The 11,898-nt window shown below is 32.9% G+C and overlaps 1 protein-coding gene across 2 annotated transcripts; it reads left to right on the top strand.

The window, feature by feature from the left end:
• Positions 1 to 4,343: 4,343 nt before the first annotated feature.
• Positions 4,344 to 10,935, top strand: PERK9 (Protein kinase superfamily protein). Of its 2 annotated transcripts, XR_002238905.3 has the most exons (9): positions 4,344 to 6,083; positions 6,480 to 6,890; positions 6,975 to 7,061; positions 7,857 to 7,927; positions 8,014 to 8,090; positions 8,195 to 8,342; positions 9,155 to 9,316; positions 9,616 to 9,940; positions 10,505 to 10,935. XR_002238905.3 is itself a non-coding variant. In XM_020349320.3 (8 exons), the coding sequence occupies exons 1-8, from the start codon at positions 5,090 to 5,092 to the stop codon at positions 9,793 to 9,795; spliced, it is 2,130 nt and encodes a 709-aa protein (XP_020204909.2). In that variant the 5' UTR covers positions 4,344 to 5,089; the 3' UTR covers positions 9,796 to 10,125. The 2 variants fall into 2 exon arrangements, 1 of the variants encoding a protein (XP_020204909.2); XM_020349320.3 differs by lacking the exon at positions 10,505 to 10,935 and having other exon boundaries at positions 9,616 to 10,125.
• The last annotated feature ends 963 nt before the right edge of the window (positions 10,936 to 11,898 follow it).

Genomic DNA, 11,898 nt, shown 5'->3' with positions numbered 1-11,898 from the left:
CAACCTGACTCTCAACGTTCCAAAGCTTCTAGTTTAACCTTGTCTTGCTCCCATGTAAATATAATTATCACAGTTTAATCACTAAAAAATATGCAAGGATAAGTTAGTGCACAAAAGAATAATCATACAACAAGTATAGTAATAAATACAACTATACTATCAATTGCCAACATGTAAACCATACACAACCCACACCATGACTTACAACATAACAATACACCTAAACCACATGACATTGAACAACCTTAAAAGGAAAAAAATTGTTTCATCATACATCAACAACAATTCCATTTAACAACCAAAAAATCATACAACGTATGAATAACACCAAATTCACCACATCATATGCATAACAACTCAACATGTGTTGTCACACATTTACCTATGGAGATCTCCTACAATAAAGGTGAATAGTCTAAGTGATTTGACCTTGTCGAACAAACCGATCTTTTTACACATGTTAGATCAACAACTAATTGGAATATCAATCCTTATAACATGGTTTTTCAGATATCAGCACTGTTAGGTATAACATAGCTTGAGTATGGGTCTACCATGACATTAGCATGCATTAATTAAGTCATCTAAGGATTACAAGGAGTTAAATATCCTTGCAATATTACACACCTCTCTAGTAATCAATTAAAATCCTCAACTTCATATCTTACTCAAGTATTAACTAAAGACCTAGAGGAGATTCAGTTATGAGAATATATTTTATTAACATAGAACAATGTATATTGTACGTAAAAGTAATTTTTAGTAACAAAAATTGTATCATTATAAGATGTGTATCACTATAAAATATTTTTTATAATATTATTTCCTTTTTAATATATAGTCAATTTCATACTCAAAGTTAACATTTAAATTTTGAATAATTTAATTAAAAAACACAAGTCATTATCAATTGTACCAATCAATATTGGTGATTGAATCCTAACAAAAAACAAATGTTTAAATCAAATATATCATAATATTTGACTCTAAGATTCAACAATACACATCGACATTTATTAATAATTACAATTTTCTATTTATAATAGAAAATAACATAACGAACACTTTAGATTGATTTTATTTCTTTTAAAAATAATAATGTTAAACTAAGAATTTTTCGTTAACCCGTCGTGAACAATTTTTTTTCATCAGTTTCTTGACCCATTTTATTAGATTTTGACTAATTTTCTGATTCTTTGACTAGTATTTTTCTAGGCTGGTTTTGTAGTTTATTTCAACTAATCATCCAATTTTTCGATCCAACCAAACGATTCAATTTTGTAAACCTTCTACTGACACTATTTGTTTATTTTCTTTTTGACACATAATACAACTAATCGAGTTCATACATATTTCTCTTGTATTTCTTACTCTTTCCATGTAGATAAACAATAAATATCTAAGGATTAATTTGGTAAATTAAATCAGATGCACCTTTTTTAACTAAGCATAAAGATATTTAGTAGACATGAAAATGAAAGCAAGACAAAAAGGAAAAAGGAAAAAAAGAAAAAAAGGAAGAAACATAGCTATCAAAGGAGACTAAAAAAAGTAAAAGTTAAAAAAGGAAAAGTAAGACAAATTTGAAGGTTTCCAATCTATGTTAGTAAGTTCTTGATCCGAAATGTTACCATAATTTAAAGGATTTTACAATCTCATCGCATGTTTGATTTTCACGGGTTGCCAAACATAGTTTGATAGGACAAATTGGTCCACATGGCCACTTTCAAATTTCTTCTGACATCCTCATCCTATGGTCCACTTGATCATTCGATATGAACAATAATTAGTTTCTCATTCAAGCAAATCTAGGCTATGCACTATCAAAACTAATAATGATTTTTTGCTTCATTGGAAAGATGTTCTTAGAATCAATGTTTACATTAAAATAATTCTAAATTCAGTTGTGATACTTTATTGTGAGTTTAATATTATTGTAAAACAATTTAACATTATTCACGGGTAACAAAATAATATAGCTATTATACAAATTATGAACTTAACGTACATGGCGATTTGTAATTAAATAATAATATAAATTTATTTATACTATTGGTGTATAAATTATTTTCTCTTTTCTTTTTTATTAATTAAAATTTTAGTAAAATTTATAAAAGGATATCACATTGTTGTATACATTATAAAATCCGTTTCATTCATTGGATTATAATAAGCAATTTTATGCAATGCTGTAGTCTTGTACATTTAAAAACAAACAATAAGTTCTATTGTTGTTTAATTTATAAATTCGAATACTCAATATACAAAAACAATTTCTTATCTAGTACTAAATTATACGTAAAAAAAATAGTACTAAATTAAACACATAAACCACTCGTTATTATGATCCTGCGTGCTGCAATAACATCAAAAACAATAATCAGAAAAATAAAAAAGAAGAAAGTACATGCTTATTATATGTAGAGTGTGCAAAAATTTCAAATTGATTAGAACTGATCCAATCCGTATCAAAAAATCTAATTCATTTTAAAAAAGAAAAAATCTAAACTGATCAATTTTATAAAATCGGTTTAATTATCTGATTCATTTTTACAAGTGGATGGATTTGGTTTGTTTTGATTTTTTTTAAAATTAATCTATATATGAGTAAAAAAAATTGATAATTACATTGCATCAAACCAATTCAATTTTAAAAAAATCAAACCGATTAATTTTATAAAAAACGGATCAATTAATCAATCCACTTTTATAAAACGAATAGATTCAGTTCAGTTTGAATTTTTTTAATTATCTGTCTCCCTTGTGGTACATTGTCTTTTGTCTTTGTCTTCATTAATTAATAGTGCAAACATATCCACGTTATTGATCTATGAGTTTATACATCTTTTATTCTTAAGCTCATGCATGTCCAATTAAGTTCAATTCTAAATCCCCACTTCGCTAAATAATAATAGTAAAATGATCCATTATTTAGATAATCCTAAAAGCATAAAATAAGCTGCTTACGAAACCAAAGCTGGATATTATGACCTAAAAAATGGCACCCAAGAACCAAAAGGTCATTACTAATGACAAATAACATTAATTAGTATATTGATGATGGTATCTTACAGTGACCTTGTTATTGTTAATTACATTATTTTTTCTATCGACTACTTGTTCATATAGCATCAAAAAAATAAATAATAGTATCCAACGCTGCATTTACATTTGAGTTTGAGCATGAAGGCAAAGCTAACATTTAAGGGTGGCGAGTAATTTATTTTATCTGTATTAATTAATTTCATTCACATATTTCTTTTATTGTAATTTAATATCATGATGTTGATACATATATATATATATATATAAACTTTGCAAGTTATGATATAATATGAAGAAAAATGAGAGTTAAAAGAACTTTGACAATTCTGTGAACGGCGCCTTTACGTTGCGTGACCCTTTTATTTATTGTTTGCTATAATTTAATGTCAAAGTTTGAACAGAATTCGCTTATAAATAAAATTAAAAAAAGTTTGAATAGAAATCTTCTATGAACCATTCCATTGGTAGATGCATAATCTTAAATAAATTCAAAGATATAAAAGAGTTATTTAGTTTGTAGAATTTCAACTTATTTCTATATATGTAAAGAAATAATATTAAAATAATATCACACGAATAACGTTTTAGCTATAAATATCAGAGAGAAAATTTCAAGAGTTGCTAGCAGTATAAAAAGGAAAAATGTTACTTCCAGTAGTATATAAATTAAAATAAATTTTAACATAGAACAAATATTTTATATATTAATAGTGATAAGAGTTTTATATTATTATTTAATAACATATCGTCTGAATATAGTAAGTTTTAATTAAGAAATCGCAATAGAAACAAAAAGGATTTGCTATGAGTATCATTGTATATAATAAGTTAATTAATTTCTATAATATTTATTTTGAAAACCATAATAATATTTTTTTATTAGTTCATGGTATAAATTATATTACCCTCATAATATATCATAATTACATTAAAAATGATGTTTTTTTGGTTAGCAAGGATATGGATTTAATGCATGTTTACTCAGAAGCTAAATTTAATCCGATCCACCTCAATGAGAAACAACAAGTTTGTACTGATTTTAACTATTTATCACGGTGAGAGGCAATGATCTGTGTTAGTAAAGTTGTTAGAAACACACAATTAACAATATGACAAAATTAAAATGCAGTAGTTTTTATATATTTATATATTTTTATGATATTTTCCTTTTGAATTGGAAATTGGAATCTCACCTCATTAGTTTATACTAACCTTTAATGCATTATTTTATTGCATGAATTATCAAAAGGAGGCTTTAATTCCAAGGAACTGCTGCTAATATGCTGTGTATGGAGAAAAACGATTGAAAGGTTGATGTATGTTAAAAGAGAATTGTGAGGTAGCATTCTTGGGAGTCGCTTTCACGTGGTTTTTGGATTTGTGACCCCACACCACAATCCGTGTAACCGTGTTCCTGTGTAGCCTATGCCAACAAGACACACACCCTCAGACGAGTTTCATAGGTTGAAAATTTGATGTTTTATTTAGGAAAGAAAAGAGAAAAAAAAAAACGCGTTGTGGGAGAGGAGAAGAACTATTCCAATTCAAACAACGCAAAGGTATTTGAGGTTTGAGGTTTGAGGTTTGAGGTTTGAGGTTTGAGAGTGAGTGGTGTTTTAGGTGCTGTGCCGTACTTGCACTGTGTCAGCAAAATCTGACAAGACTAGAATCTTGATAGATTGTGGGGAACAGAAAAGAAAAGGGTACCAGATTGTTCCCATTGAGGAATATTGAGTTTCTTCTCTCAATCAGGGTTGTGTGATCTAGAAATTGGAACTCGTGTGGTGATGTGGGTGTTGCTCAAAATCACTTTTTTTGATCTGGGTTGTGATTTTGATGAGTGACAATTGAGTTGAGACATTGGTTTTGGTTGGTAAAGTTTGGTGAATACAATACAACTATCTTCATCATCATCACAAGTTTTCATCTTTACTTGGGTTCTAAGAATTTTTGGGGTTGCACCATACATAGTATATGGTTATTTTTGTTATCATGGTATCTTAAAGTTTAGATTTTTTTGTTTGTGTTGAGATTGGCACGTGACATGTCCGCGGTGTCGCCGTCTCCGGCGTCATCCACGGCTGCGCCACCGCCACAAACACCACCTTCTTCCAACACTACTAGTCCCTCGCCGTCCACCCCCACCGCCACTCCACCGCCGCAACAACCCCCTTCTCCCCTTTCACCGCCTCCATCAACCCCACCTCCGGCGTCGCCGCCGCCTGCTCCGCTGTTACCGCCTCCCCCCATGTCTGGAACTTCCCCTCCATTAGCACCTCCACCATCACCACCGCCGTCTTCACCACCGCCAACTTCTCCGGCGCCGCCACCAGTTCCACCTAGCTCTCCACCACCGCCACCACCGTCAGCACCGGTTCCATCAAGAAGCCCTCCACCGCCCCCACCATCTAACAATACATCTCCACCACCATCATCACCACCGCCACAGCCATCAGCACCACCACCAAACAACTCATCATCACCACCACCGCGAAATTCGCCACCTCCTCCGGCCGCCACGCCGCCACGGTCCCCGCCACCTAAAAATTCACCACCCCCTACGACAGCACCACCCCCCAGAAACTCCACTCGGTCGCCGCCGCCACCGGTTAACTCACCGCCACCGCCGGCAGCTGTGCCGCCGACAAGGTCATCGCCGCCACCGGCACCAGCACCATCCACCCCTCCTCCTAGGATTAGTCCTCCTCCTACACCAAGTTCTCAACCAATTCCACCTTCAAATTCTACACCAAGATCATCACCTCCACCACCACCTTCTATTATTCAATTGTCTCCACCGCCGTCGCGAGTTTCATCACCACCGCCACCGCCGCCGCAGAATGGGACAGAAAACTCAAGCCCCGGTGAAGGTGGAGGAGGAATTGGCATTGGTGGTGTAATTGGTATTAGTGTGGCTGGAATTCTGCTGCTTGGCTTCATTGGTGTTCTTATATGGTGCATGAGGAGGCAAAAGAAAAAGGTGCCTTTGAATGGTGGTTATGTCATGCCATCCACTCTCGCTTCATCCCCTGAATCAGGTAAATTGACACAAGTTTCTTCCATGAGTTTAAATTCATCAACTTTTGGAGAAGTTAGATGAGATGCAAGAGAGTTTTTATTAAAGTTAAGTACTTAATTTCTGATAGAAACTCAATTCATTTAATAGTCTTTTTCTATAAATGTTTATAGAGAAATCTATCCAAAGTAACATGACAATTATGTCTCATTCTTGTTATGTCTTTATCATGCCCTCTTTTATTTGGTAGTTTGATATTTTTGAAATTTAATAAGAGAGCTCTCTCATTATTGTTGTTGCATATGTTAGATTGGTTGAACCCTTAACCAGTTTATGTGACTTTCTTAATTTAAAAGAACTTAAACCTTTGTCAATTTGTTGCCATTAAATTAATTCAAGTGTGCGTGACTTTGTGCAGATTCATCCTTCTTTAAGACACACTCCTCGGCTCCTCTTGTACAAAGTGGCTCTGGCAGTGATGTTTTGTACACACCATCTGACCCTAGTGGACTAGGCCATTCAAGGTCATGGTTTTCATACGAAGAACTAATCAAGGCCACAAATGGTTTCTCAACTCAAAATCTTTTGGGTGAGGGTGGGTTTGGTTGTGTGTATAAAGGATACCTTCCTGATGGGAGAGAGATAGCAGTCAAACAGCTGAAGATTGGAGGAGGTCAGGGGGAGAGAGAATTCAAGGCTGAAGTCGAAATTATTAGTCGCATACATCATCGCCATTTGGTTTCTTTAGTGGGATACTGCATTGAAGACACCAGGAGACTACTTGTCTATGACTATGTCCCTAACAATACCCTTTATTTTCATCTGCAAGGTAAAACTACATCTGAGTGATAAAAGATTGTTTCAGTTTGTGATGATTAACATTGATTGTATTACATGAAATTTCAATTTGCAGGGGAAGGTCAGCCTGTGCTAGAATGGACAAACCGTGTTAAAATTGCAGCCGGTGCAGCCCGGGGAATAGCTTATCTCCATGAAGACTGTAATTACCAATCCTTATTGTTTTATTCTTGGTCTTGACATGCACTTAAATGCCTAGAGTCCATTTTCCTTTTGTAAATTTGAATTTTTTGATTGGCCAAAATCCATATCAGTATTTGAATGAATGTGAATCGATGATGGATGCTAGAAAACATTTTAGTGTAGACAGTAGATGTGTGCTTGGTAGCTAGAAGATTGGACTTTATGCGTATCTTTTTCCTGACAGAAGTACATGGGGAACAGTAGCTTGATTTATAAGCTTTCTTTTTGCTAGTTTGTTTAACTTGACAAAAAGGGGGAGGGGGAGGACCACTTAATCATACTTTGATTTTTTTATTATAAATACCAACATTCTAATATGGGCTTGTTTTGATAAAATTCTCTGTCAACACTTATAAGAAAATAAAATAGGAAGAAAAATGAATTAGAAACTAATATTAGCTTATGCATAAATTAAAAATAAGTTTTTGGAGAAATCAATATAAAAAAGTTTCTACAAATTAGCGTATGCATAAGCTTTAGCTCATGGAAAAGCTTAGTTCATTTTCTCTTCTTATTTTCTTTAGCTATGAATGTTTGAGGAGAAATTTATCCAAATAGGTTATCATGAACTAGATTGGACGAAATAGAAGTGAGTTAGGTAATTGGCAACCAACATAAAATCTTGTCAAATGTAGATATTTTTTAATGTTACAACACTATTGCATCAATTGATGCAGGTAGCTGACCCATCTAGTAGGATAATGCTTAGATGTTGTATTATTCATGATTCTATAGAATGTTATGCACATTTCAGGCAACCCTCGGATCATCCATAGGGATATCAAGTCATCAAACATTCTTTTGGACTACAACTATGAAGCTCGGGTAGCTGTCATTTTACTTATTCAAAGTTTGATATTGTTTGTTCAATTTATGTCCATCGAAATCTTACTGGTCCAATTATGTTACAGGTCTCAGATTTTGGGCTAGCCAAATTAGCTCTTGATGCAAATACGCACATAACCACACGTGTCATGGGAACTTTTGGGTGGGTATTCATTAATATCTCTACAAATTTGTTTTTTTGTCAAGACTAATAGATCTTTTAGTGCAAAAAACTGTTTTAACATTGGTTTTTTCCCCTCTTAAAAGGTATATGGCCCCTGAATATGCATCAAGTGGAAAATTGACTGAGAAGTCTGATGTATATTCTTTTGGAGTTGTACTTTTGGAGCTCATTACTGGAAGGAAGCCAGTTGATGCATCCCAACCTTTGGGAGATGAAAGCTTAGTTGAATGGGTATATACAGTTGCCAGTCTTGCTTTTATCACTCTTTTGCTAGTGTAGCTATCTTTTTGCTAATAGTGTTTGAGAAATGTTGGTTTACAAGTGTGAATAAGAAATTCTACATTGGATAGAGATGAGTATGTTGAGGAACATATATAAGTGACAAAAACCGTAAACCTGATACCTTAAGAGTTTTGGGTCAAGACTTATGTCAAGTTTACTTGTGTAGTTGACTCATGACTCATTGGTGAATTTCTCTTTGGTGTTTAATGCCTCTCATATTCCCAACAATGGGTAAAACAATTGATTTGAGATTAAAATTTATTTCTTGATTGTGCTTTTCTTCTCTTTGGAATTGTCATCATATATCACCATAACTTACGGATGATAAGGATGACGAATTGCATACTGTTTTGCAAACCTTGCAGTATACCCATGGTTGCAATCAAGGTAGAAAAGTAGAATGTTTTGGTTTTAAGTTTTGTATGCATAATTTAGTTCATATCATTGTATCTTAAAGTTTTAGAGCACTTGATAATTTAATAAGATAACGATAGTCATCTTCAATCTTACTGAAGAAGAATGAAGAAACCATGTAACTGAAAATGCTTTGTTATTGTATTTATGAAAAGGAACATTTCAGTTGACCTCGTCATAGTGTACCTGTGTCAATTATTATGCATGCAAACATGAAGATATAATGAAACTATAGCTTAATGGCTAGAAACTGTCTAAACTCGTAAAAGTCAAACATGTTCACTTAAACCATCCTTGAATGTTCTCAAGTCTGTTTCATCTTAAAGTTGCCACTACTTTTTTTTCAGGCTCGACCTTTGCTGAGTCACGCACTTGATACTGAGGATTTCGATAATTTGGCGGATCCAAGGCTAGAAAAGAATTACGTTGAGAGTGAATTGTATTGCATGATTGAAGTTGCTGCTGCTTGTGTGCGGCATTCAGCTGCAAAGAGACCTCGCATGGGACAGGTAAGGGAAAAGTGGCAAAATGTTCTCTTCGCTTATCAACTAACAATTTAGCAAGTACATGAAGTAGGATACAACTTACATGCAGTATGGTACTGTTAGTACTGTTCTTTGATTAGAATTTGAGTTTTATTTTGGTAATATGTTTAATAAAGAATTCTATTAAATATCAACATGTATTACCGAGGTAACACGCCATTCTAATCGAATAACATCACCAATAGTATCTATAGTACTGTATCTAAGTTTTGTCCATATACAAACTGCTGACATTGGTTTTCCTGAATTATTATGTTTTGTAGGTTGTTAGAGCATTCGATAGCTTAGCAGGTTCAGATCTAACTAATGGAATGCGACTTGGGGAAAGCGAGGTGTTTGACTCTGCACAGCAATCTGCAGAAATAAGATTATTTCGGAGAATGGCATTTGGTAGTCAAAATTATAGCACAGACTTCTTTAGCCATGCTAGTTTGAATCCATGAAAGGCCACTGTACATACTGGAAGAGCTTATTTTGGACCAAATGATCTTATGATGCTAAACCAAAGGGGGCTTTGGTTGTGTTATGTTGGTTGCAGATATGGCTAAGGTGCACTGTTGCTTTTGATTCTGGAATTGACTGCATCAGGTTCAGATCTTCATTCTTGTGCCTGAATTTCATTATTCTTTTCATTAGCTGGTTTTTTAGCAGCAATTTTGTTGTTGTAATTAGAATTTGTAAAAAGTTACGTTTTACACTCATGATGAGAGCTTAACATATTAGTTGATTTGTTACATAATGATAAAATAGACGTGTGACTCTTATGTTTTCTACATATGCTTTTGAATTTCTAACAAGAGAGAGCAAGAAGTTATATGTTTTTGGCATCTGAGACTGAAAGGTGTGGGAAATGGACTTTGTTGTGACATTAGCTACATATATTTGCACTTATAGTAAGTGGCAATTTAGAAAGAACTCAAAGAATCTTTTTAATTTTTGTTGTTGTTAATAAAGGTTTGAAAACATTGCTACTGATCAGGTAGGTAAACAAAGTAATTATAGGACTATATTTGGACTTCATATAAGAAATAATGAAAGTTATGGATATGGTGTTAAAGGAAATTAGATTTGTAATGGTCTTGTATTGAAAATATAGAATTGAACATTTGTAGCTGAATTTAGTTTTTTCACATGCTTTTGTTACCTATCTAGGACTAGGAGCAGTGCTACTCGGGACCAAGCACTCTTGTTGGAAACTATCAAATGGACCCATGCTTGAGTAACTATGAAAAATATGGAAGCTTATCAAATTGACTTGACCAACCAATTAATACTTCTGCAATATTTTATCATTTATTGGAATTCAACCAAAAGCTTTAGAGACAGTACTTGAGTCTACTCATTCAATTCCCACTTGCTGTTGGTAGATGAGGTCATAAATTATTGCTTCATGGGAAAGTCTTCTTTTCAGAGTTGGGTCAAGCTCCGAGTTATTTAATTGTTAGAATTTTGTAATTATTTTAAGCATCGAGTTGGACCATTGAAATTGTAAAGAAAAGCGTGTTTGTTAACTTTGAATGCAAGAATTCTGGCCTCAATGTTCGGATTCATCTTTTTACAAAGAATTATTACTAAAACAATCACATTGGCTTTGTGTGTAGTGTGTTCTTCAAATGATTAACTTATGCTATGGTTGAAAAGTTTAGTGATGTTTTCACGCATTTTTTAGTTTATATGCATCCTAAACAAAAGCCCAAATCATATTTACCAATAAAATAAAAGGGTTATTGTTTATACTTTCTCCCTAATGAAGAATTGTTGTGTTCAAATCAAATCATCGGAATTTCATCCCTTTGTTGAGTACAATGTAACGTTGTGGTGTCCTTGCAAGGCAAAATGAAGAAAGATGGAGATATTGTGACGAGTAGGAAAAAGAAAAGACCTATTTTAGTTTTAGGCATTGACTGATAGATTCTGATTCAAGTGATTGAGAACAATGTAATTAACTTTATTGTATAACACTTTCTTTTGTTCGTTTATTGTTTTTTATTTTTTATTTATCACCTTAATAACTATAACTTGCTGTTCCTGGGGTGTAAAATGGCATGCATTGGTATTAAGCCTTTTATGACTTACATGTTGGTTTGACTTATGAGTAAACACGAGCATGAAAATCGGCTTGACTCTTGTTGAAAAAAAAAGAAAAAAAGGTAATGAAAAAGGAACTTTTTTAAAGATAGATTTTTTTTAAAAAATAAAATTTAATGGTTAACAAAGTTCATAGATTCTTCATGCACCCAAAAATATATGTCAAAAGGACATTTGTTTCAAAGTATAATATTGTATTTCAAAATATCTCATTTCTAAGAATATTATATTTAAGAATGTTATTCTCATGAATATGTTTGACATTATTAATTTTAGCAAAAAAAAATATTTTTATTTAATTAAAATAAAAAAAATGGAAATGAGTGAAGAAATGTTGAATGAAAAGATGGAAAGAAATAGTTATTAAAAAAATAACATTCATTCTCGTGGAAATATTAAATATCCTCCATGGAACGTAAAATTATGAAAGTTTTATATTCCTAAAAATAAAACATTTT

The sequence above is a fragment of the Cajanus cajan genome, chromosome 11, assembly GCF_000230855.2.
Source record: "Cajanus cajan strain Asha chromosome 11, NIPB_CcT2T_4, whole genome shotgun sequence".
NCBI classification, from domain to species: domain Eukaryota; kingdom Viridiplantae; phylum Streptophyta; class Magnoliopsida; order Fabales; family Fabaceae; genus Cajanus; species Cajanus cajan.
Note: the sequence above shows the minus strand (reverse complement) of the source record. Positions and strands in the feature narration are given on the sequence as shown.